General features: G+C 41.6%; 1 protein-coding gene across 3 annotated transcripts; it reads left to right on the top strand.

The window, feature by feature from the left end:
* Positions 1–231: 231 nt before the first annotated feature.
* Positions 232–27,708, top strand: pxk (PX domain containing serine/threonine kinase). 3 transcript variants are annotated; one of them, XR_013962127.1, is made up of 19 exons: positions 232–470; positions 4,117–4,167; positions 4,266–4,313; positions 8,049–8,235; positions 10,590–10,667; positions 12,322–12,395; positions 12,660–12,734; positions 12,841–12,945; positions 13,034–13,135; positions 13,974–14,135; positions 14,427–14,544; positions 14,799–14,877; positions 14,992–15,040; positions 16,575–16,652; positions 16,875–16,961; positions 17,367–17,424; positions 17,724–17,786; positions 22,415–25,325; positions 26,040–27,708. XR_013962127.1 is itself a non-coding variant. In XM_080728469.1 (19 exons), the coding sequence occupies exons 1-18, from the start codon at positions 369–371 to the stop codon at positions 19,635–19,637; spliced, it is 1,533 nt and encodes a 510-aa protein (XP_080584595.1). In that variant the 5' UTR covers positions 232–368; the 3' UTR covers positions 19,638–19,649; positions 22,415–22,520. The 3 variants fall into 3 exon arrangements, 2 of the variants coding, with proteins under 2 accessions (XP_080584595.1, XP_080584594.1); XM_080728469.1 differs by lacking the exon at positions 26,040–27,708 and adding an exon at positions 19,621–19,649 and having other exon boundaries at positions 22,415–22,520; XM_080728468.1 differs by having other exon boundaries at positions 22,415–27,708.

Here is a 27,708-nt window from a genome sequence, read left to right as displayed (position 1 = left end):
CGCAGTATATTTTTTTAGTATCCGGTCTGTGCCTTTTCACCTATGGTTCATTCACTTCACTGTGACCTTTATTTTGGGAAGTAACCATCACCGTTACTTTTATTTTGGGAAATAACCAACCGGAAGTAAGTTGTGGTAATTCTGGGTAACATGACGGTGTGACGTCGAAACCAACAGGAGCTGTGCGCTATGCTCTTCTTCCTGAAGCTACGACGTCCTTTTTCTGTGTGGGCTCACAATCTGAGATGTCATCATGTCCTGATCATCCTGACAACACCTCTATAACCAGCCACTGTGCTCATTTTTATTAGTATCCGTTCAGGACGTATTTTTGGCTACTAGCGATCGATAGACAGACAGATACCGGGATGTCTTTCCTGGAGAAGCCGTCCCCAGGCAGACTGTTGTTGGATGACACCGTCCCTCTGACGGCGGTGATAGAAGCCAGCCAGAACCTGAACACGCACACGGTGAGTAAAGGTGGAATAATACACATTGTAATGTGTGTTACAACAACACACACGGTGAGCCGGTGGAATAAAAACACACTCGTCATCACCTCTGGTCCTGCTCTGGTCCATATTTTGAAGGAGTTCTCCTTAACCTTAACGCTATGTCACCGATGAGACCTTGCGCTCACAGCCGCGGTAGCCCAGGCTGCTCAGCCTTTCGTCTGTAGTAAAAATACATAATACACTTTAGCTTACCAAAACAAAGACGGTTCAAAGATGTTGAACGATTACTTTCCTTAGTGGGAACACTCAGAGCCCCCCACCTCACGTCTAAAATACACTTTTTGTCCAGAAAAGAAAATAATTCACCGGAGGTTTTAGCTACTCCACACCGCCCTCTACAGATCTTGCCAATAGAAAATTTCATTGACCCGATTTTACCTTCCGGTGAAATATTTTCCCACATTCTGTCTAAAGGTGTATTTTAGACGTGAGGTGGGGGGCTCAGAGTGTTCCCACTAGGGAAAGTAGGCTTTCAACTACCTAAAGCCGTATTTGTTTTGGTAAGTAGCGAGACTGTATTTTATATTTTTTTCTGCAAACGAGAGGGTGCGCAGCCTTTTACGGAGAACTCATAACGCTACGGTCTACAGCCACAAGACTACTAAACCAGCACAAGCTGATAGACTTATAAGTCATTGATACTGTACGTGTTGTTATTTAAGGTACAATGTTTTGGTCAAACGGGTTGACTGCTTGTGTCCAGCAGCTCTATTCACTGGCCGACTGTCTGAGCTCTGCCCTGCTGACGTTTGTTGTTGACAGTTGGGGATTTGCGTTGTTACAACGGAAACTGTAACCTGTAGAATTCAGTGACTACAGCTACTAGGTTACTGGCAAGTCACTTTTTTGGCGTATGTTATTTAAGCCAAAAGAACATGAATTACAGTGTCAGTGGCACACAAGGAACCTGTAGACCAGGGCTACAGTTAGGTCAGAGGATAAAATGCTTCTGTACTGTCTTGTCATGAAATAGACATCCTCAGCATTCTTGTCTGGTGCAGTGGTGGAAAAAGTACTCACATATTTTACTTAAGTATCAATACTGCATAGTAGAAATACAATGACTAAAAGTACACAAGTATTGTTATCAAATTTACTTAAAGTACCAAAAGTAGAAAGTACTCATTATGCAGAATGTCCTGTTTCACAAGTTTTCAAATAAAAATGGCAGATCTACAAGCTCACAATGTAGATCAGCTATTTTCAAATGGACCAAATGTATATAGGGCTGAAGTGGTTAATGTATGTTTTGTAATAATTATCTAAATCTACAAAGTAGTAAGTACAGTTTTCAAATAATTGTAGTGGAGTAAAAGTACACTATTTTCCTCATATTCCATCATAAATTGTCATAGTGCAGCCCGAGCTCAGGTACTAGCCCTAAACACTACCTCAACACATTATGATGCTTATAACAAACGAGATGTTGTGAATCTGTTGAAAGGATCTTGTGGCAGACGGGTTTTGTGACAACTTTTGGAATCACTTAACTGAATAGGTCACCGATTTGTGTGTGACACTTGTCAGCTGAGCTAGCCCTGGCCCCTGGTTACTATCGAGGTGCGAACGTCACGCCAGGACACCGGAAACCACTTTCTGTGATTTGTTAAACCAGTGGCAGACTGGCAGTCTACTCATACATACCGTATATGTATTGGTACCGACATCCAGGTTAACATAACAACCAACCCACACACAGGTGTGTGTGTGTCAGACAGAGAGAGCGAGCATGAGAGAGGGGTGGGTGGGTGGTGGTCATAAGGCAGCAGAATATTGAGGCCAAACTACACATCCTGGCAGATTGCCTGTCAGCAGTTTAGAAGAAGCACAGTCACTGTTACGGTACCCAGTATTTGTTTCATTCATGTAACTCTGTATTCAGTTTGGCACTTGATGCATCGATAAAGCAACAAAGGAACATTCAAAAACGGATGCAAGGCAGCTGCCAACATAAGGTACCTGACTGGAAAAATACAGTAAAGGGCTGACAGTCACAAGCCTCACATTAACAACGCTTCATTGCACAACATCCATTCAGACAGTAGACTATACATTAGACACAGCATCCATTCAGACAGTAGAATGGATACACTAGACACAGCACCCATGAATGAATGTAATGTACAATCCATATAAAGTGCTGTGGGTAAAGGAGCTATATAAATCCCCCATTAACATTTACATTAGATGCAGCACCCATTCAGACAGTAGACTATACTTTATACACAGTATCCATTCAGACTGTAGACTATACATTTAGACACAGCACCCATGAATGAATGTAATGCACAATCTATGTAAAACGCCTATATAAATGGTGCTATATAAACACACCATTAACAATTTACATTAGATACAGCATCCATTCAAACAGTAGACAATACATTATACACAGCATTCATTCAGACAGTAGACTAATACATAAGACCAGGGATCTGCTAGCGATAATTTCTTTGGCCAGCCAATGTGAGTGGTAGATCGGCTATTTTCACAACGTTTGCAATGTGGCTAATGGTTGACCATTTATTATAGTAAGTATAGTGTGTTTCTTTCCATTTTAGAGCTATTACAAAGGACAGTTTGGGAACCATTGTCATAGAAGACTATTATTGGACAGATCCACATAGTAGTAGCTCTTATGTCAATCGAAACACCTGACTTCAAAAAGTAGTTAGTTGTAAGTTGATATTCCTAAATGAAAACATAAACATTCTGATGTTGTGACTGACATTTGACATCAGTTAATTCCAGTTTAGGGGTGTGTGTGTGTGTGTGTGTGTGTGTGTGTGTGTGTGTGTGTGTGTGTGTGTGTGTGGGTGTGGGTGTGGTCGGCTGGTCGCAATGCATTGCATATCCATATGTAGATTAACTCCAGGATGGTTTTACTGGGTGACCTTTGGACCTTGGCATTGCCAGCCTAAGCCAATAAGAAAAGCAGGAAATTAGATTTGATCCTCATTACATCTGTAGTAGACTGGGATCTTGTAATTTAGCAGTTTTATGATCTGATCTGTTGCGGATATCACCACTCACCAGGCAGCGGAACTTGCAACATTATCCCAAAACTGCACAAACCTGCAACGGGTCAATTTAGACCAACGCAAATTTCTTACAACTGGCTAGAAGTTGCAACTAGTTGCGTTGGGAAACATTGGTATAGACTGGGGGCTTAACTTAACTTGTCGAGTTACTGTAACTGGTGAGACCGAGGCTACTCGATTCAGCATTCATGGGGGAACAATAACATTGTGACACCCGCCCAGCCCAATATATAACCAGATATTTGCAGTGGAGTAGGTGTGGCCTAGACTGGATCAAATTAATCTGTTAGGAATGAAAACCAGGTTTTCTGTTGTATGGAAAGCTTGTTGAGGCGAGGTTAATCTGTAGTGACTCACCTCCGACAGTGGAATTCCAGATCAGCAACATAACAATCAACAATAGTGAGGAGAACAAGGCTCATATCCTAGATCAGCAAAATAGACATAATATTCCAACCAACAGCTGTCTCAGTGAGATCCAATTGATCCAAATCACATTAGTCCAAATCCTAATGCCTTTATTGCCTTAACATGCGTATCTGTCTCTCTCCTCTCTCTAGGAGTACATAATTAGAGTCCAGAGAGGAGTGGCTCCAGAAAACAGTTGGCAGGTAATTAAACCATTTACAATCAAATGTCTACACCAAATGGACCAACCATATTTTTTGCATTTGAATCAGTTAAAAGTGTTTTGTCTTATGTGTTCCAGGTGATTCGTCGCTACAGTGATTTTGACTTGCTCAACACTGGACTGCTGGTGAGTCACACACATTGTGAGAGTTTTACTTTGTAACTTGCTGACTCACTTTAAGTCCAGTAATCAAAGTGGGGCAGGTCAGGCCCTGGTTACTGGTTTTTAAGGAGCACATCACACAACAGCACTTCCTGTTTGACAGGAAGTTCCCACAAATTCAGCTGAGGTTTCACCAGCTCATTTCCTGTCCAGGACCCAGGGACTGACCTTCACGTTCATCTCTGTTAGCCTCTCCATCCCTCTCCTCTCTCTGTCCACTCTCCTCTTCCCTCCTCTCCCCTGACACTGGAGTGAAGAAAACTGGCATGCCTTAAGTGTCTTCTGTCTCTTTTCTCATTCTCTATCATATTAATACAAAATGCAAGTTCATGAAGCCAAATCTGCCATTGGCTTTGTTCTCATTCATGAATATATACATAAATACATTTCCGCACGGTACATGTAGCCTAATTAAGGGCTCCCCACTTGTGGTCTGCGGACCACTGGAGGTCTGTGGCCAATTTGCTGGTGGTTTGCGACACCAGTCTGCACATAAAGTGATTTATTTTATTTTATAGCCTAATATTTAACTATTATGTACAGCAGGGGTTCCCAAACTCTTTTGTCTCAGGGCACCCCATTAATATTTATTTTAATCCGAGGCACCCCTACATTATAATTTTCACTCCCAGCACCTTATATTTATAGCGTATCTTCGTTGTCGGGTGGAAACCTTGTATGTCCAAAATCGTTTATTTTGTATTTATCATCTATAAAATGTACTAAAACTAGTGAAAACAGCAGATCTACAAGCACACAACGGGTGCTTGTAGATCGGCTGTTTTCACTAGTTTTGTGCGACAGTCTTGTATGATTAAGCAGGGCTTTGCTTTACCAAAAGACGTACACATTTGAAACTTGGAGATACAAGGTTTCTGCCCGACAATGACGATATTTTAGTGATTATGTTGCGAGGAAAACGTTGAGATAACAGCCATTTTAGTTAGAACTGACTGGGAAAAAAATTGTACTTCCAAGTTTAAAATTATACTCAATATTTTTTCAAGTGTCCAAATAAATTCCAAATATTATCAAATGATCTCGCGGCACCCCTGGACTGCCGTCGCGGCACCCCAGGGTCCACTTTGAAAACCCCTGATGTACAGTATCTGAACAGCCACTCCCAGTCCAATCTCTCATTACTGTTTGTTGTGGGTTTTTAACAAAACGTAACACAACACGGTAGTTAATAACATCTTGTGCACGTCAACCACCCCGTCTGTCCAGTTTCCATTACAACATTCATGCTTTTCAATCAGCATGTCGTCAATGTAATTCTTCCTACCCAGCTCATTTCCCGTCTGTGCATGTTGCTCGATATGAATTACGATATGACAAGTACATTGGCTAAATTGGCCATATATAACAGCTGTAAAGTGAGATCAATTTTCATTTTCCAAGACAGACTCGATGGCAGCTATAAATGTTCACTGACTTATTTTCTACTAATTTTAATGACACCTTTCTCAGTACCAGTTACACAATGATTGTATTAAATCTGAATCAGGCGAATGTAGCCTGGTTCCAGCCCATAGACCCGCCCACTCTCAGAGTGGACTGTTTCTCTGGTCTGGAATTGTGTTCATAATAAGTGATTTCTGGAGCCGAAATGACGGCTCCTCCAATTAGCGCAGGGGGTGGGTTTAACAAAAAACTAATCCATGCCATCAAAGTCCCTCCCCTCCAGAAATCGCTCAAACACGGCAAAATGTCAGACTCAAGCTTCAGCTGAGTCTGAAATCAGGCTAAGGCGAATGTGCAGTGGACGTGAAATATGATTAACCACATCAAAGCACCCAGTGTTAACTCTCGTCTGAGCATGTTTGTGATGAAATGCTCGAGAGCAGGGGAGAATGGCAACTTAATCTAAGTTGCCAGATAAATTGGCTGCATACAAAGCCAAACTGGAGCTGTGGGAATAGTGAGTGAAGGGGGCATATTTGATGTTCAAATATTAGCAAGGCTTTTGAGAGGGACTTGAGATCGTCCTTCGCCCATCTGGTTTCCAATGTCACATAGCGTCACTGTCACTGTTTTCAAACAGAAGAGATGAGGCAGTGATGTTACTAGGTTTTCAATGTAATGGGTCCCGGGACCCACAGGTGGTCATTCAAATGGGTCCCAGAAAAGTTTTATGAGTCCTCAATAAAATGTGTTTGAGCGCTGTGAGCTTGTAGATCGGCTATTTTCAAAATGTTTGCCTATTTCTTATATTTATTTTACAATTTGGCTAATGTTTGAACTTAGAACTGGGATTTCTAAATACACTAGGCTACAGACACCCATTTAATTATATTTATATCACTGGGACCCCAATTTATATTAAATGTTAAAATACTAGAGTACAAATGGAACAGGTCCATTTGGTTCCATTTATTCACTGAGTTACAGACCCATAAAGTTTCCAAAAGATTCCCTTTTACTTTGCTTATTAGCAATATAAAACATTTTTATATTCAGCAAAATGTCAGTAATGGTATTGTCTGCCTCTCATTATTGTCAAGGAAGAAAGTACCGTATGTCGCTGCCTTGCTTAAGTTTCATCAACCCAAGACACACACCAAAAGTTTCACTTCACATGTGTGCGGGGACGGAGGAGGGGGAGCCACCGTTGCACAGAAATCACTTTCACTTTCAGCTTACGACAAACGGCAGCTTTTAATCAATGCACAAGGATTTAAGGACATTATTACATTGCTTAGTCAATTATGAAGGGATTTCTAAAATTAAAACGTCCCCATATTGCTTGGGAAGTCTACTTTGCAGAAAATCGCGGCCTTTGCTATTCGCTAATCACTAATGTTTTTCTTATACCGCGATGCGGTCAATTATTTTAACATGGACTATGGAGGCGCGTCCCCGGGAGTCGGGACCCCAGGACCATGACGTGAATCGACGTGAATGCGTCTCTGGGCGACGTGAACGCGTATTTGAAGCGGGACACGCACGTAATGACGTCACTGAGATGAGGGTTGAGTCCATTGGATGTAATAAAAGGAACTGTTTTGGTTACTACACCCATGACAATTTTCAGGCTTTTGCTACGTAATGCCTCTGCACAAGCTCCTCAAACTTCATTGTATATTTGTGTTGACTGTATATATCAGTAAGGAAGTGTTACTGCCCATATCTATAATGCATTGTAAACACAAATTACATTATTAGCTGCTTATTGCATCGTAATAGGTATAATGCTTCATAACAATCATGACATTATAATTACTTACATATAAGGTCACGTATAGACTTTTTCCAGAGCGCATAGGTGCCGCTTGACACCGCAGTTATGGTTGCAGCTCTGAGAAATCATCTATAAATGCAGTGTAATCTGCTTATAACACTGGTAGTACTCATAATGCAATCATAACACATTATAAAGCCTATTATAGTGACTTATAAGGTCAAGTATCATAATCCTTCATAATAACGGTCACTCAGACCCTTTCGTGAGCCAGTAGGATACAACAAAAGTGACAACACAGAAATGTATGTGGGGAGGAATCAATTGGCATAATGACTACATTGGGGAGTATTTTTTTTTTCTTTTAGCCAGGATCACATTGTATTGACATTTTCATAGTTGTTTTTTGTGTATAGTCCATGTTGGCGTTTTCCTAATTAACCGCCAATAAAGTATTATATCTACCCATGTAATAAAGTATAATTATGTCTCTTCTACCCCCTCTCTCTTTCTCTTAGGTGTCTGGTGTCTCTCTCTTTCTACCCAGTAAGAAGTTGATAGGTAACATGGACAGAGAGTTTATTGCTGAGCGACAGAAAGGACTGCAGGCCTACCTGGACACTATTACCCAGCACCTTCTGCTCTCCACCTGTGAGCTTGTCAAGAAGTTCCTGGATCCCAACAACTACTCAGCCAATTACACAGGTCAGTAGCGGTAGGATAGTTGGGATTAATTTAGCAACAAAAAGTCCTCAACTTTTAACATTAGCATTGTCAATGATTCTACCAATTCTTGCATTTGGTCACAATTAGCAAAGTACTCAGCTGTCATGCTCAGTGTTATGCTCAGTGTCATGCAGGGGTTTATCAGTCTTTGAGACTGATTTCAGTCTTGAGATTCTTTTTGGCTTTAACCCCTGTGTCATGTTATGGGGATCAAACTGGAAATTGTGATCTTTATCATATGATTCACTGAGATTGATAGCTGTCATTACATTGAGTATATAGCTTACAACTTTAGTTTTGTTCTTGCACCTTAACAAAGTCCATAGCATCATATACAGTATAGATCTGCTGCTAATCTCAAGCACCTTATGTTTTACCTCAGGTACTTACCACACCTTATGTCTTACCACCTTATGTCTCAACTCAGGTACTACAGTATGTGTAAATATGTAGATCATTCGTTTGTTTCTTACTGATTGATCTTCCTTCCCCCTGCCCTACTTCTTTTCCCTTTCTTTTTTAATGAAAACATCAAAAACGATGGATCATGCACAACAACGAATTTCACCCACTTGAAAGTTGATTCTGAGATTCAATCTTTCTTTGTCTCCCTTTTTAAGCTGGGCCACCAGCTTCGGTAATCAGCTCATTTTCTTTGACGACCATTGATTACCTCTTCTGGATAGGCTATTCATGTCACATGGTAGAGCTAAGGGCCAATCGCAGGACAGTACCCCAGGAGTGCCCTTCTAGACAATGGGGGGAAAGAACTGGGCCATTACCGCTCCTCCAGTCCAGGCTATGGGGAAAATTAGCTGTTGGAAAAAGTACTCAAATGTTTTACTTAAGTAAAAGTATCGTAAAAGTATCAATACTGCACTGTAGATGTAGATGGGAAGTAACGAAGTACAAATACTTTGTTACTGTAACAAAGTACTTTTTTCAGTACTTTGTACTTTACTGAGTAGTTATTTGTCTGAGTACTTTTTACTTTTATCCGTTACATTTTAACACAAGTATCTGTACTTTTACTCTGCTACATTTTCAAAACAGGCTCATTACTTTGGTTTTAATGGTATATAGCCTATTAATGTTGCGCCGGAGCATATCTGAATTATCTGATGCGCATCTGATAGGCACACACAGTCGCACGCACGCACGCACACACACACAGGCACACACGCTCAGCAGCAGCAGCAAGCAAGTTCCCAAAAGTTCTTTTTTCGCCAACAGACAACTCTCTCTGCTTTCCTCTTACCTGCAGCCTGCAGGACATCCTCGACATGTTCCCAAATAAATAAGTCCTTATTTAAACAGTAGGCCTACACAGCTTCCAATTCCAAACACAGCCTTTGTGATCATTAATCCACCCGTACCGCTGGATTAAGAATTTACATCTTTTCTCTTTTTGTCTTTCCAGGTGTAGCCTATTACAACTCGTTAAGCCTCGTCCGAACGTTTTAAAGTGCACTGATCAATAGAGAGAAGTGTAACATTGTAAGTCTCTGTAGAGAGGTTAAAACGAATCAAAACAACTTGAAGCAGTAACATGGGGTATTTTTTTGCTTTGCATATACTCGAAGGCATCAGACTAATGACATAAGGTACATTTCTCACCTTAAACAATGAAATGCAGACATGCACGTACTGCTATGTGTTTGAATAGGGAAACCTTATTTATTTATTTTAGCTTTTATTAAAAAATATTAAAATAAGATTTTGTTTGATAATATAAGTTTTGCCATAATCATGCAGCTTTATTACAATGACACAGCTATAACAGCAATGTTTAAAAATGTTATAGATTACAGTAGTAGACCTATAATATATAATTCTTTTTAAATTCATATTATTTTTGTATCCATAAGACAAAACGGACTCGAACCCCCTAGGACTTGGACTTGACTTGGACACTTTAGGTGGACTCGACTACAACACTATAGCACATTCTCACAATGACATCATAAACATATTAACTAGTATTGTAAGATTACTTTTTAAAATGACAGTAGGCTACCCCTTAGATGACAGTCCTACTTCAATATCAAAGAGATGCCACTTACAGCAATTCACAGCCGTCTACTGCAGATTTCATCCCACAATATAGTCAGTCAGTTATATGTTCACTTTGTCACGCTCATTCAAAGCATTATGGTAACATTAAACGTCCCCGCCTTTTTAACCCAAATGTGACCAGCTTATGTATTGACAATGTGTCAATTCTTGTTTCTCCATTTCTAGTTCCCTCACGTGGTTTTTATCGCTTTAACTGTCATTCACTCTTTCTCTCCCTGTCCCCCGCCCCCCCTCCCTTCTTTTTCTTCTGTCTCCAGAGATTGCCCTTCAGCAGGTTTCTATGTTCTTCAGGTCAGATCCACAGTGGGAGGTAGTGGAACCACTCAGAGACATTGGTAAGTCCTGGACCTGAAACGGTATTGGTTGAACCAGGTGGGCGTCTGGGTGATGCGGGGGTAAAGGTCCTGCCCAGGCAGCACTGCAAACTGGGGTTTGATTACTCCACAGTGCCTCTGACTTGGCGCTCCAACGAACGCATTTGGCCGTGTTTGTGGGTGGGAAGCCAGCTGGGGAGTGACAGTCATCTGGGAGGGATAGCATGTACCTTCACATGCATTCCAGTGAAAGTCCTCACTGTCAGGTGGAAAGAAGCAGCTGTATACATTTCCGCAAAACAACAGTAGGTGTTTACTGTGACAGGGACTATACAAACACGGACGGCAATGATCAAATCAACACATTATCGATACCTTACTAACTTTGAATCCTTCTAAAAATGCACAACGTGGGTGTGGGTGTGTCCTCTGCATATCTCGAGAACTGCCCAACAATCAACTTCATACTCTGCATCCAAGTATTGAGTTTGATTGATTGAATGATTGGTACAGTTATACAATAATGCTAAAAGGATCAATTCCATTGTGGTCCTGTGTATTCAATTAATCCAGACATATATAAAGACAAGAAATCATCAATACTAGGAGCAGTAAAAGTATGAATACAAAAAAAAAACAGTGGGGGGTAATTTGTTTTGGCAAGCTAAAAGACTTGTTTAGCTCCCTCTAGTGTTGTGCCTGTGGGAGTTACTAACTCTTTTAACCCTTTCTGTGCCACCTTTTCACCACTAGAGGGCGCCCAATAGCCATAGAATCCACCATAGACAAGCGTTGTATATGCTCATGCCGTGCGCAGCCATGACGCGCCTGAACACTTTCCTTTGTGTCATGAACAGGGACAGGATGAAGTTAGCTTGAAGTTAGCTATTGGCTACCAAGCATTTTAGAAGCCCTATTTTCGGCGATTTAGCCATGATTAAACCTTGCACACCTCATGGATATGCATGGAACAGAGAAAATGAGCTCTAAAGATCCTGGATTGCATTGGAGTGGATGGTAAATATCGGCGGCACGACGCTCTCGCGGGCCGTGTAAACAGATGACGGCCGGCGGCCCGGCTTTTTAAAAAGCCGAACTAGTTCGGGATAGGCACCCAGGATGTTAATAATTATCCCGAACTAGTTCGGGATAGGCACAATAAGAGTTAAAATAGTTAAACAGGGCATCATCAAATACAAATGAATAATACGGTTCAGTAGCTGGTTCACTGTACATTATTAAAACAATATTTCGAAATAGAATATTGATTTATAATGTGTTATCTTCCACATCAATAACCAAACATTCCTTAATCAGGCATTGACACTAAGGCTTGCCCACCTGCCCCTGGCAGGTAAATAAAACTTTTGTTTTCACTGTTGCTACACTTAATATAAAATAGGTCTGAACCCACATATTCAATCATAACTATGTAGCTATTTGGATACACATTTTGGTATGACATTTATAAAGTGTTAAATTGTATAATGGACGATTTCACTTTTCGGACAAGTGGGCACGACTTTTGGACCAGTAGAACATATAATGTGTACTTGCCCAACGGGCAAGTGCCTCTGAGACCTTAGTGTCAACCCCTGTTAATTGAATAAATCATAATTGAGTACTCAGTTAAAATAAATGAAAGGTAAACAGAATGCTGTTTCTTTGTTCCCAGGTTGGAGAATCAGAAAGAAGTATTTTTTAATCAAAAACAAAGAGCTTCCCAAAGAAAGACAGCTGTTGAGCTGGGTGAGCTGATCTGTTCTTTTTCTAACAATAAATACATATAATACTGACACTACATAAGCACTGTGTCTAAACTACTACTCTCTCTGTGTGTGTGTGTGTGTGTGTGTGTGTGTGTGTGTGTGTGTGTGTGTGTGTGTGTGTGTGTGTGTGTGTGTGTGTGTGTGTGTGTGTGTGTGTGTGTGTGTGTGTGTGTGTGTGTGTGTGTGTGTGTGTGTGTGTGTGTGTGTGTGTGTGTGTGTGTGTTTCCTTGTACATGTGTGATAGGTGGATCTAGGTCCGGATAAGTTTCTGTCAGATAAAGACCTGCAGTCTGCAATGAAGCTATTGACAACGATGTCTGTATGTACATGCACACACACAAGCAAACATAATTATTATTTATTAGCGTTGGCACCACTACTATTCTATTAGTACCGCTAAACATTCTCCTCTCCTCACCTCATAGAATCCATACATCTGTCCAGTATTTTTTGTCAGTACTGGTGAGTCTTCAGCGATGGTCATCAGACAGTTTAATGAGAAAGGCTCCCTGAGAGACCACATCTGTAAGGTACGGTAACTGGCTGAATGTGTGTGTGTGCGTGCGTGTGCGTGCGCGCATGCAGGGTGTATATAACCATTTCCGCTGCTCTCTGTAGGTGAAACCTAAAGATGTGTTTCTGAAGAAGTATTGTAACCCAAAGAAGAGCCAGGGCCTGGAACTACAACACATTAAATTGTATGGAAGACACATACTGGAGGTAATCACATGTACGCACACAGTGTAAATCGCCCTTTTGTAAAAAAAAAAAAAAAAAAAAAAAACTCAAATGGACTTATGAAGAGATCATCTGCTCACACAAGTGTGTGTGTGTGAACCCAAACCAAGACTAAAATCATGACATATCAAAAAAGATCCTGCTGCCAATACCAGCAATTCTTTCTAAATACAATCCCATTAGAACAAACAAAATACGATACCTACCTTGGCTTAGACATCAGCAGCACAGGACATTTCAGCCAAGCTGTAAAGGAACTTAAGTCAAGAGACAAGAAGGGCCTTCTATGCGGCCATCAAAAGAAACATCAAATTAGACATCCCAATAAAAACCTGGCTTAAAATATTGGACTCTGTGATAGAACCAATTTTCCTCTATGGCTGGGAGATCTGGGGACCATCTGCAAACGAAAATCTTGAAAAATGGAACAAACTGACAAAACCAAATTGAGACCCTGCACACAGAATTTTGCAAAGCATTTGTCTGGATCCAGCGGCAAACACCAAATAATGCATGCAGGGCAGAATTAGGACGACACGCTCTAGAAAGAAAAGAGAAAACTCACTGGATTAAAACCAAATTATAAAACGGCAAAATGAAAGCTACCTGAGTGAGACTCAGTGAGAGTCCGTACGGTCTTGTGATCGAGATAGGCTGTTGCAGTGTAACGGCTCAGAATACACATAATTGTATTCTCTTTCAATTGTGCATACTTTATTTTATTTATTGTATTGTTCCACTTTGGCAATGTTAATGTACGGTATGTTTTCTCATGCCAATAAAGCCCATTGAAGTGTGTATGTTTGTCTACTGTACACAGGCATTGCGGTTCCTCCATGATAAAGGATTGCCGTATGGGCACCTCCACCTGGGAAATGTTGTGTTGGACGAGGGTCGGTGTCGTCTGCTGGAGGTGGAGAACAGCATGCTGGGACTTCCTGCGTTCCATAGACCTCACATCACACAACTCAGGAAGATCAATGTAAGATGTTATCTATGCTCAAGTGGTTCTCAAACATTTTCATGTCAAAGCACCTAAATAAAATATCTGAAATGTTGTTTGTGCCAGGGACCCCATACAAGATTTGTTTTTGAAATGTTAAATAATATTCCAGAAAATGTACACATTTTCTTTTAAAGAAAATAGACAATGTTTACATGTTTTAAGTTGTTAAAGTGATTTTGAACTCCACTCCACTGTATTGTACTCTACTGTACTTGACTCTATTGTACTCTACTGTAAAGTATCGTTGATGTGTGTTTGTGCTTCCAGTCAACAGAGAGTATAGATGTTTATTCATTTGGTCATTTACTGTATGAGATGACCTACGGACGACCTGCTGAGGGTGTTTCTGTAGACCAGTACCCTCCTACAGCCTACAGTAGTGTAGGTATGTATGTATACACACATGAAAACACAACTGTCCTATCACCTAAACACTCCTTAGAAACGTTTGCACATAGAGACTTGAATCTCAACAACACTAAGAAACTGTACGTGTGTGTGTGTGTGTGTGTGTGTGTGTGTGTGTGTGTGTGTGTGTGTGTGTGTGTGTGTGTGTGTGTGTGTGTGTGTGTGTGTGTGTGTGTGTGTGTGTGTGTGTGTGTGTGTGTGTGTGTGTGTGTGTGTGTGTTGTGTTTACAGTGTCTGTACTTCAGTCCATTCTTTCAACTGAAGCTTGTAAAACTGGAATGCCGACAGTCTCACAACTCATACAAACACCGTGAGTACATCTCCATCATACTACAAATTACTGTTTGTTTGTTCTTTCTTTTTTATTTATTTCCTTCTCGATTAGAATGTTAATAACTAATATTTACTATTTATTATTTTGCAGGTTGTTCAGTGATGTCCAGTTGTACCAGACAGACAAACTCCAGTTTAAAGTGAGTTCAACCTCTAGAACCAGTTTACACCAGGTGAAAGACATTAACCTTTTTTGTTCCTATTCTGGGGTGAACAAAATAGCAATTCTACAAGCTACATAATAAGCTCTGCAATGCAGTGTGTGTGTGTCTGCTATTTTTGGCTTAAAGGTTTGTTGTAGAGGGGTAAAAGGAGCAATTATAGAGCCCTGGGGGACCACAGTCAACTAAGTATATTGTAGGGTTTATGTGGTTAATTTAGTCAGCATTCTCACAGAGATTCCATGTGAGGTTGGCTTGGTCTGAAAGCCTCCATTCATCACGTCCACCTTTCAGAACCGGCGCTAGCCGACAACGTGGGGGGGAGACGGGTGCGGAAGTACAGGGGTTGTCACATGCGTCCCGCGTGCGATTTTTACAGAGAGCAGCTGAAGTCCTTGTCATGCCTGTCTGTTTATCTGTCCCTCCTGCTACACACACCATCACTTTCTTAGCATGCTGAGGAAGGCATGACCCCGAAACGCTATTGGTAATTAAAACCAATAGCGTTTGATCAAATTATTATAAAATATCTATATATTGAATCAAGAAACTTAAAAACTGTGTGTGTTGCACTCAAAGGCCAGAGTACATGTGCAAATGACCCCAGAATGGTATGGAATTGAAACTCATCTCATTTAAATTCACTTTAATATACAGTATATGTTTTTGTCACATCAGGATTAAAAATATTATTTGACTGGTCCATAACTAAATTATACCCACAAGTCAGTGTCTGAATGCTTCGCTCAACTAGAGATTGAGGACCAACTTCCAGCTTTTGTTATCACATTGTGGAAACTGATTTAAAATACTGTTTGCTGAACCAATCCAAAGTCCAGAATTTCATTCCAAAACTGAAAGCTTTGTTGGCATCTCTATACCCGGCCGCCGTTACAACAACTACCTTGCATTTAGAAATCCCCATGGGTTCAAGAGTTCAAAAAACGTTTAATTCTTGTCCAAGGAGATCAGATTTGGATTTGGGGTGTTAAAGGTATTATGGGGCGCCCGCAACCTAGCCCACCTAGCCCACTGGCCTAGCGGCCCATGTACATACAGTACCACATAAGGCTAATGCAGCCTGACAGTGCGTTCCCGGTTGGAATCAAGATGACATTGTTGCATGTCGCTTCCCATCTCTCTCTCCCTGTTTCCTGTCCGTCTCCACTAAAGTATTATCAATAAAGGCATAAAAAGCCCCAAAAATATTATCGAAGAAGGGTGAAAAAATGGTTATTTGATAATCAAACTTACTATATTTCTTGACCTATTGACATAATGTTTGCTGAGATAGTTCTATGATCAGAGATCGATATCAAAAGTGACAGCCAATTCTGTTTTTGGTTTTGGACTACCCAAAATCAAACTCTGATTGGATAGTGATTAAAAGTTATGAACTCTTGGGCCCAGACGATTGGTAAGTGGAGATCACGGATCGTTTGGCAACAACACAAGCTTAGAAATAAATTACAATACATCAGAACATGCTAAAGTGTTGTTTATGTGTCTTCAGATCCCCAGCAAATTGAAGGAAGCCTTAAAGACGGCAAAAGACAGTCTTGAAAGACGACTGCAGGATGAACAGAAGATGGTTAGTTACAACAAACCACAACAAACTACAACAATGTTAAATAAACTAGTGCTGTCTGTCAAACTACTTACTATCTTTGATGATGAAGGTGATGATGAAATTGATGAGTATAGTAATGTTGCTTATGATGGTAATATTAGTGAAGGTGATGATGGTTTTCACAATGATTTTGCAGTTGATGATGATAATGGTGATGGTGATGCCGATGATGTATTGTTTCAGCTCCATCAATTCAAGCGTGTGAGCAGAGCTCAGTCTCACCACGGATCAGAACAGGAGAAGAAGAAGAGAAAGATACTGGCCAGAAAGGTACAGCAACATGACCCAATTTCACTTCACAGATAAGTAAGGAATAATGTACAGTGAAACTGGTCGATTGTCCAGAACCGGGAGGTTGGGGATCGGGTGCACCCTGAATATGCAGACTGCTAGGACATGTCACAAGGAGAAGGACAAATGACATCGTGCCAGTGTCACAAGATGTCTCCTCACACAGGCTATTACACAAGTCAGCAAGGCCTAATAGTGAATACAAGACATTATTCCACACTTGTGTAATACATTACCTTTATACAGTTATTTTGTCTCATGTTGAAATCTAAACAGTTATTCATTGACTTTGCCCTGCCCAGAGTTTCTCAACTGCTCCAGGGATGTGAACCTGCAACCTTCCTTGCCTGATTCTCATTATTTTATTGTTTTCTGTTGTTGTAGAAGTCAAGACAATCAGCATATGAAGAAGACTCCTCTGTCAAATACTGCAATAACTCTGGTATGTTGCTGCTAGTATGTTATACTACATTGAATACTGCATTAACTGGTATATACAATAGTATATTAAAGCTAAATCCGTTTTAAGTACTCCCCCGAACAAGACTTATCAGACAACATCACACTGATAAGGACCAGTATGCATGTACAGGCTGGCACCAAATGTGGACATGAGCTTCGGACAGGGCTACATGTCAACCATTTAGTGTCCCACCCAAGGATCTAAATGTCTCAGTGGAAGAGTAGGGAGACCACCTCTAACCACTGCAGATGCTCTCTCTCTCTTTCTCTCTCTCACAGCAGGTTCAGGTGCCAGTTCTCCTCACACGTCCCCTTCCTCTCCCACTCCTCCCTCCACAACAGGTACACACTTCTTTCTTTCCGTCTGTCTCTCTTTGTCTCTCTGTACAGTATGTCTGTCCTCTGTCTCTGTCTGTCTCACTCATTATATACGTAGAGTAAACTCTGTATGTGCGTTTGTTTGGTTGTGTTTGTAAACTGACAGTTTGTGTAGAGCCCAGTGTGGTCAGAAGGGATCACTACAATGATAGTTGTGCTGACTGTTGTTTGAACCAGTGCAGCACAACTTGTAGTTTGTGACAACAGGTGATGTCATACCCTCAACCTCGTTTTGCCAATGAGGAATAGCACACTTGTCGACCCACGTGACCATCGGCTGCTCGGCGTGAGCACTCACTCGCTTAGGCTCGCTCGCTTAGAAGCCCTCTCTAGCACACCTCTTAAAACTCAAGGCTGTTAAGTGTGTAGCGACCGAATGCCTTGCCTGGTTGTTAAGCTGTACTGACTGAGTTGCCTAGTTAATTGTGTTGCGACTGGATGCGTTGCTGCCTGGTCGTTAAGTGTGACCGAGTTGCCTAGTTAACTGTGTAGTGGCTGAAAATGTGGCCTAGTCGTTAACAGTATTGTGACTGATAATACATGAAAGAAGAAGACTAAACATGTTGTTGTCCGGTCGTGAAGTATGTATGTATTAAATAGTGTATTGACCTGACACGTTGCTGCCCAGTCTTTAAGCGAGTACTACTGACTGAACATTTTGTTGTGTCCGGTCTTTAAAGGACAACTTTGTTTTTTACAACAAGGGTCCATATTTTAGATTGTAATTAGAGAAAAGAAAAGATGAGTGTGAAAATGCTTTCATGTACTGCTTTCTGCACCACAATATTTCATGGGCAGATGTGACTTATGGGGGCTAGTAGTGTTACTGTAAATAGTAATAAAGAAATCGCCGGCTTATTGTGTTTAAAAATACTATTTAGCCACTTGTACGCCTGCCCCCACCCACTGAAATCAAAATCGCTAAAATGGCTAAAACGATAGAAAGCAGTAAATGAAAAATCTAAAATATGAACCCTTGTTGTAAAAAAACTAAGTTGTAAGGGTGTACTGACTGAACATGTGTCTGGTCTTTAAGTGTGTACTGACTGGACATGTTGTTGTGTCTGGTCTGTGGCTGGGGGCAATAACCCCAATACTGCCATACCACGGTTGTGTAATGCATACCGCGGTGTCGAGTTCATAACCACGTTGTTGTTGTTTTTTTAATGTATTTTTCAATACAACTTTTTTATTGGGGGATACCGCATTACAGCAATAACACTAGCTCGGTGGCCTTGTGGTTAGAGTGTCCACCGTCAGACTGGGAGGTCGGGATTCGATCCCCGGCCGAGTTGTACCAAAGACTGAAAAATGGGACCCAGTGCCTCCCTGCTTGGTACTCAGTCAGCATCAAGGGTTGGATTGGGGAGAAGGTAAACTGTGATTTATTACCACAGTAAATACAAATCCATACCGCCCCAGCCCTTGTCTGGTCATTAAGTGTGTAGCGACTAGACACGTTGTTTCATCCCCCTGAGGACAGATGCTTTGCAAAAGTCATAGAAGCATGTTTCAGCCTGGCCATACGCGGTACCCAACTACACACAAAGGGAGTACCATTGGTTTCATAGTCACTGTGCCACTATGACTGAGGTTTCTTGCTGGATCTTGGATTGGTACATGCACCCCTTCAGTCCTCTTTTGTCTGCTGTAAATAGTCTAAATACTAGTGATGTCATCACATATTTAGATCTCTCCTCTCCAATCCTCTCCTGGTGATTGCCGTAAATTCTGTCCATCCTGTTGCTCTTGAGTGAATAACTGTCATGTCCCTCTCTTCTCCCTGCTGTCTCCGTAGAGCATGCTCCACTCTGACCGTAATGCAGGGTAAAGTAAAAACAAATAATGATTATCTCTCATTTTTTTGAAGCTGTGCTGTGCACTCTGACCCAAGCATACAGACATATTTAACCACTTGCAACCTAACGTAATTATTCTGGGCCTTTCATAATATACTGCAAAAATAGGACAAATTTGTGGTAGAGGGATAAAGGAGGGGGCGAGGGATCGAGCTTTGAAGGATACCGGTCCACAAAGAATGTAGGGTATTAAGTGGTTAAGCTAAGACTGGGCAATATATCAAAATCAACAACCCCAGTTCAATGTTGGCATCAATAGTAAAGACAGCAGCAGCCAAATTAAAAAAGTGTCTATAATTTAGGTATGCCTAGTGATGATAGTCAGTAGTATTTTCAATTATTGCTACAGTAACTGTTACACCTAAATCAAAGATATCCCACTATTCATTTTACCTTTACACAAGTGTGTCCTTGTCCCTGCAATATGGAATCTACCATTTTCACAGCATTTCATAACATTGTGACAGGTAAACAGAGCAAAAGGTAATAATCTCAGTTGTGGGTGTGTTTCATTCATGGGTTTCTGTGTATCGGCCAGACTTTAACTGCAAAGGAGCTGTCCATGATGGTACACAGTTAACAGTAATGTTATTACCTTCAGCTGTGTTTTCCCGTCATAATATCTGCTCTGAAAAGGGTCTCTCGGAAATTACTAAATTGCCAAACATTAGTTTAACAAAAGGAAATTCAACTTTTAGTGTAATCCAAATTAGTGGAATCATTTAGTGTAGCAGAGCCTGTCCAGTGAGCCAACGTTCACAATAGCAGCTCCTTGACTCTGTTTGACCTGAATGGAACAGAGCCTTAAGTACTGTCATTGCTAATACCTTTACAGGATGTAACATTACCTTTCTATTTATGTCACTGTGCAGTCGTGAATAAGGTCTATTGAGACTGTTGACTTATGGACACAAGAGACCGCAACATTGACTGACAAGAAAATCTAACATGTTTGTCAGTTTTAGCAGCTGCTAACACCGCTCTATTGGGTATGGTGTGCATATAGAAATAAGCATTATCGTGTCCCCCAGTAAATCTGGTGGCTGTTAACATGGAAATATAATACTTGTGACCTATCTTTGTTTTATTGATTGATTGATTGTTTTTTTTGGTGATTGTACATAAAAGACTAAGAGCACATTGCACTTCCCGACATGCAGTCAAGTGTAAGTCATAATATAGTAAGTCACTGCTTGCTTGGGAAAGGGTGTGCATGCTTCTTTAAAAAAAACAATGTTCACAATCTACAATGATTCTAGAAAGACTTCTAGAAAGGTTTCCCTTCTCTTCCTCTGATTATACTGTATATGCCCAACACACTGATTCAGACCTCTGCCCTCATTGGAGATTGTGATGTGTGGAATCTGTCTTTCTGCCTGCCTGTCTGTCTGTTTGTTTGTCTGCCTGTCTGTCTGTCTGCCTGTCAGTCCGTCTGCCTGTTTGTCTATAAGTTGTCAATCTGGTTTGTGTTGAAACAGGAGCACTATGGTGAATGGAGGGAGAATTAATCTATTCAAGCTTTTGTTCCATAATTGGTTTCCTTTTTATCAGAGAGATGGATGGACTTTCAGAGTTCTCTACGAACCAGCTCCTCCACGGAATGATCTGACTTTCTTCTGTCTCCATCCAACTGTCAAACCTATTGTAGACGAAATGTTTTGCAGTGATCCAAACTTCAGCAAGGAAATTAAATCGATACAGAAGGAAATTGAAACTAAATGCTAACTCCTAAATGTTACACTTGCATTCAGACTTTCTAAATTGAAACATCACAGTCCACGTACAGTAAGTCAATGGAAAACCACATCACTCTCAACAAAATGTGGTTTCATTTATTTTGGAATGAAATGAAAAAGTAAAAGTGATCCAGGAGAGTGGGACAGAGATCCCTGTCGGTTCAGTACAGTGAATGCCACTCCCTAGTTCCTTGAACTATAGAAAATAGTGTTGTTGAACTTTTATTGAGCCTTGGGTTGTAGCTATGTGGGCTGCCTATCTGGTGCTACCTACGTCCAAATATAGCCTTTATCTGTGTTTCTATCGTGCCCAGGTAGCAATACAACTCAAGATTCTACCAAAGTTCAACATTGCTTTAACACCATAATGGTCACAGTTATTATTCATAGACAGGAACTAAAAACACAAGTTTCAGATTGTTTTATTTTGTTTCCCTCTTTACTTTACTACTGTATTTCTATTTATTTATGTACCTGTTGTCATTATTTTAAGTATTGCATTTTTGCATTTTATTTATCAATTAATAATATATTCATACACAATGTGATTCTGACGGTAGCGAGAATGCTTGCTTTATCAATTAATAATATATTCATACACAATGTGATTCTGACGGTAGCAAGAATGCTTGCTTTAAAACCCGCTCGCCCTCATTTTCTCCCGCCAACTTCACACCACTGGGTGGGGAGGTTCTTTTCTATTCTTGTATTTTCTTTTTCACAGAGGATAAGGATAGAAATGCGTTTATGGTTAGTCATAGTTTTACTGAGGTTAAGATTAGGAATAGGGTTAGATTTTGGCATCGTTTTACTGAGGTTGAGGTTAGGAATAAGGTTAGTTTAACTATTTAGACATAGTTTACCTAGTTTACGTTTAGGAATACCAGGCAGAGACAGTTCTACATTTCCGCCGGATAGACGCCTGAGACCACTGTTTTGGGGTGAGCGTTCTGGTATTCATTCTGACTCCCTTTCTCTCTACTCTTGACCCATACAGGAATCCAGACCACACCTCCTCCTCCTCCCCCTCCTCCTCCACCTCCCCCCTCCACCATCCATCCAGAAGGTCAGTGTGATGGGGCGGGGGGGCGCACTGCTCTGCTCAGCTCCATTCACACATTCAGCAAAGGCAAACTGAGAAAGGCGGAGACCGTAGACCACAGCAAACCAATCATCTGACCTGCATCTGGCCACCTGACCCAGACATCGCCTCCCAGAGATGGTAAACTGGACGACCTTTGATCAATCACTCGCCCACCGGTGGGTGACGGCTCTTGGCAAAGCTGACTATTGCCATGGCAATAGCATTTTTTTAAGCTACCTGAATGTGGATGCATTGACCACTTCCTGCAGCAACACAATACTGCTATTAGTTGCTTTTAATTGCTTTTCCCCCCTTCTTTACATGCCTCCATTGAGCAGTTTTTTGATATTTTAGAGACAGAGCCAGCTATCATTTGGAGGTCCTATTCTGTTGTAAAATCTTAGTTGGCCAGTGAGTTGCTGGATTATGTCCATCTTCTGACCAGCCCCTGGACCCTACCACTCTGAACCCACAGAGAGTAGAAAGCTAGCCCAGTGGGACTGCAACTTCCTCTATACTGACTCCGCCCCAAAGCACTATACAACCACAATGTGATTGGTTTACCCTCTACCGCCATTTTAAAACATTCTCCCGCGTTGGTTTTCATTGTGTTTTTAGTGTTTGTGTTGTGTTGGAATGGAGACTCACTGTGTGCCATATGGAAACTTGTGCCTAGAGAAACCCGTTGTTCCTGTGGAGGGGAGGTGCAGAAACATCTCTCTGGTTGACCTCTGACCTCAGAGGGTAAAGCCCTGTTCCAGGAAACTTCAACGTGGTTGACCCCTGACCTCAAAGGGTCAGTGCCCTGTTGCTGGACACTTTCAACATGGTAGAAGGTTAGGATCAGCGTGGGATTTAACTTGAAACCTTCTCGTCACATGACAATCTAAACAAAATGTCTCCACTGCCCTTCTACCATGATGAACGCCCCCCACCCTGGACAGGACGGTGGTCACTTTAGCTGATGGAAGGACACAATGTCAGCATGGTGTGGTGTGGAAGAGAAACCAGACTGCAGCAGCACAACGCAAAGAAGAGAACATTTTAAAATGCTTCAATTTACTGCAGTGAAAGCGTTTGGAATTCCTTTTTATTCAGTGCAATCATTTTATCCAATCTGATGCAATGTGTTTTTTTTTTCTTTTTTGTGATTCAGTGAATGAATGAAAATGAATGTCATAACGAGAATAAGATACTCTGTAGCACTTTAACCCACAGGGGTGGGATTGAAAGAGGAGTGTGAGGAGGACATCGCCGGTTGTTGAGAAAAAGGACGTTTTCATATTAACATCCTGTGACGTAATTATTATTATTATGAAGATTTAACTTCACCCGATAGACCGGAACCGCTAAACCACTGCTTAATTTAGTTAAATAACTAAAGCCGAAGTTTGTTTTCATTTGATTGATGTAGTGTAAGTGTCCCCGGACCAAGTTACAGTTGACAACCTGTTTGGCCGAGGGGAATTTTTCATTTTTTGAAAAGAGTTTCCTCAAAGAGCTTCTGCAAAGAGCTTCCTCACAACCGGCAGGGTGAAACTGAATACTGAAGGCTTTTTCTTTTCTTTTTTCTTTAATGAGGGGGAAGAATGATAGAGCACTTATGTTATTTTACAACTGTACAGTACAACCATGGTGCTCTATTATTGGCCAGTGGTAGCTACTCAGTAAAACTGCACTTTTTCTTTTTCTTTTTTACTGCTGGCCACTGAGCAGCTCCCCTGGAGCAGTTGGTTGTTAAGTGCCTTGCTAAAGGGCACATCAATGGTTATTTTCTTTTTTGTAATTGTATTTATTAATTTCTTGACTTTTTCGTTTTAAGCCATTTTTAGTCATGGCCTTTCACCCAGCAATCTGCAGTTCTTGTCTCAACCCACTGTTGGCCTGGAAAGGATGTACAGTAGAAAAAACAAAAACATGTAGTCACCAGCTGCTGTTTTTCACCTGACAGCAAGGAGTCTCACCGGCAGAGCATAACAGAGGTTCATGCCATCTTCCCCATTTCCCCTCCCTACCGAACGGACCAACCAGTAGGATTCGCTATTTCAGTGACTGTTCATTTGAACCACTGTAGAATAAAAACGAGCCAACTGACCCGGATTGGTGAAACGCCGGCACCTGGTGGTTGTTGGTTGTGTGTAATGTGGCCCTGAGCTGGCATTTTTTGTGATGTGGTCTCCTGCTTCAACGTGGGTATCACACAAGTGTGTTGATGATCTGATTGATCATACTGTCAAGAAACGGGTAAAGAATGTGTGTACGTTATTACTCATAGAAAGCTTTGACGACGCATGGCTGCTCGGCTGTTTACATTATTACACACAATGCGAGGCAAGGCGGGCAACATAAGTTGTCACTGTTTCTACTCTCAAGTACCGCTGTCAGGAATCAAATCTGGGCTTCTGTGGTGGTGGTGGTGGTGGTGGTGGTGGTGGTGGTGGGAGTGTTTCACCTCACCAGACACCTGACCCCATTAATGGTAGTTGTAGAGAATGGATTAGAGAACTTTGTCTTTAACCACCCTAAGATATAGCCTCGCGTAGCCAGGCTTACTCATCTGCAAAGAGAAAAGCCTGGTGACAATATCAGACCGTCAACTTCCGCCGTGAGAATTTCACCGGAAGACTGCAACGCATGACGTAATGCCTGTTAAACGCAGCTTCTGCCACTTCCGCTAGAACCAACCGGAAGTTATATTGTGGCCAGGGTGCCTAAAATATAAAAGCTGGTCGTGGTTCAGTGAGACAAGGCAAACGACTGTCCCGGATTGTAGATTCAGGAGGATAAAGGTTCACAAATCTACAAAGGCTTATTGCGACCGTAGGTCGCAGTTACTTGCACACTATCCAAACCTCCACCGGCTGTCCCTCCGTCACTCCCTCCGTCACTCCCTCCGTCACTCCCTCTGTCACACGTCACACGTCACACTTTTGCCCTGCTCATATCTCTGCAACCGTTGCCCCGATCCATGCCAGATTTTGCACACACACTCCTTGCCTGCCAAACTACAACCTCCAAGGACCCCCAACCTCCAAGGACCCCCGGAGTTTCGGGGACCCCCAGGTCCCTGGGGGACCCCCAGGTGTAAAAAATTACCAAATGTGCAAAAATGACCAAATGACCACCCCAACGGGGCTGCTCACGGGGCATTCCCGGGGACCACCCACTCCTGGTGCTCCAGAACGGATGCAAAAGTGGTGGCGCCCCCAGTGGAGGACCCCCTGCCACTGCAGCTCACATAAAATGCCGTAACTCGGGCTAGGAGCGACCGGGAGAGCCGGGGCCGGTACCTATTCGTCCGCCTTGGCGGCGAGGAGACCCCACCCCTCATTTCTCACATGGCCCTCTAGCGCCACCATGAGGCCGATTCAGATTTTGCCCTAAAATCACGAAAATCACTACACAGTATGTCTACACTCATGTCAACAACATGGATCAGGAAGATTTTGGAAAAACACATTTTTGCTCTATTTATGGAGATAAGCGACCAACGGTCGCTTATCTCCCGCTTAGGGAGTCTTACTGGTAAATCTTAAAGTAAAAAACATTTTGTGTCTGTGAACACTCCCACAGAAATTAATTATTTAACCCTGCTGTCAGGTGGAACCCTGACAACTCCCAGCATGCATGCATGCGCGCATGTCCCGCATGACAGCAATATTATGACTGTGACAGTTTCAAGCTGAATAAAACATTTCCTGGACTGCCTTGTTGGTTAGTGCTTAGCTATGTAACAAGTTATCATGTCCAGTAATTATTATTATTATTGTAATCTAGATTCTAGTGAAAATAGAGCCTGGTAAATATTGCCTGGGGGTGGGCTTCACCCTAACCAATATTCAACGTGCCAACTGCCGATTGGATGTGTTCATCCACGATACAGCTTGGATTAAACAATATTATTTCAACAGAACACTGTTCTGTGTTTTTAACCTGAGCTAAAACTGTACATGCCCATTCTTGCTTGCACAACCCAACACTGTGTGGGCCAGAAACCACAGCCATAGAAATAAGAGTGTGGCAGCCATGTTGACCCTACTGTTTTGGTGGTTGCTTTACCTAGCTGGTCAAACAATATTGTCTGTCACCATGGTGAGGTTTTGGAGGACATTCTTTTGTATTTATAGCAAACCTTTCAACCTGGACTATTGCATCAATGCTATTCACACTGACAAATTATGCAAACCATGGTAGACTAATACACCACTGGTTCCCAAACACTGGGTCGGGACCCATTTGTGGTGCCACGTTTTGAGCTTGTAGATCTGCTGTTTTCACTAGTTTGGGTCCCATGTAAAATGTCTCTCTTGGGCCTCGAGCTATAAAGTTTGGGAACCACTACTCTACACCCTGATCGCTGTGATTTTTTACATCACTTTCCAACAAGCCAGGCACGCTTACAGCAAGGCTTTAAAGCTCGTGAGGCGTGCTCAAGTTCCACCCAGCCAAAGGAAGGAAAGCGTAGCCAATCAAAATGGTCAGGGAGTGCCTTGCATAATTTATGTGAATAGCATACATGTGGTACAACTGTCTTTGAGTATGTGTCGGATACAACCTGCATTGGCTGAATATACAGTATATACAGTACACAGTCTACAACTCTGTCTAATATTGACCTGTAATATGTGTCGGATACAACCTGCATTAACTGTCTATAATGTACACTGTCTACAACCATGTGTATATAGACCTGTATTACAGCTTGGATTAACGTCTGTATATACAGTATATATAGTATATGTCTGTACAATGACGACTAAATCTATCGGTAGTACAACCTACACTAATTCTCTATAGGCCGATAGTATCTGTCTGGTACAACCTAGATTAACTATCTCTGTGTATATCAACCTGGACTAACTGCCTATTGTGTCCGCGAGTAGTTGTCTTCACAGTACAATCAACTCGACAAACATCGATTTGACGCAAAGAACAGATAAAAGAACTCACCAGTAGGAATCAATCGGAATAGTGAGGGTAAGGCATGGGAAACATCCGGAAGTTGTAGTCTGTATTTATAATGTATTCATTTAAATGTCAATTTGTTGCTATGGGAGCCACCTGACAGCCTTGGGAGAAAAACGAAACCTGTGTTTTATTTTAACAATCAAAAATCTTTGGTTTTATTTGCACATGCTTACCAATTTCATTTAATGTGTGGTGTAAAGGATTACCCTGATATTTCACGTCCTACTACATATTATACA

This window comes from Nannobrachium achirus, assembly GCF_963921795.1.
Source record: "Nannobrachium achirus genome assembly, chromosome: 6".
Classification (NCBI taxonomy): domain Eukaryota; kingdom Metazoa; phylum Chordata; class Actinopteri; order Myctophiformes; family Myctophidae; genus Nannobrachium; species Nannobrachium achirus.
This window is presented reverse-complemented; position numbering and strand designations above follow the sequence as displayed.

Coding starts and splice junctions, on each gene's coding strand:
- pxk (XM_080728468.1), top strand. CDS start 369: ATGTCTTTCCTGGAGAAGCCGTCCCCAGGCAGACTGTTGTTGGATGAC. Junction 10,668..12,321: donor GGAACCACTCAGAGACATTG/GTAAGTCCTGGA, acceptor CTTTGTTCCCAG/GTTGGAGAATCAGAAAGAAG. Junction 12,946..13,033: donor TGAGAGACCACATCTGTAAG/GTACGGTAACTG, acceptor TGCTCTCTGTAG/GTGAAACCTAAAGATGTGTT.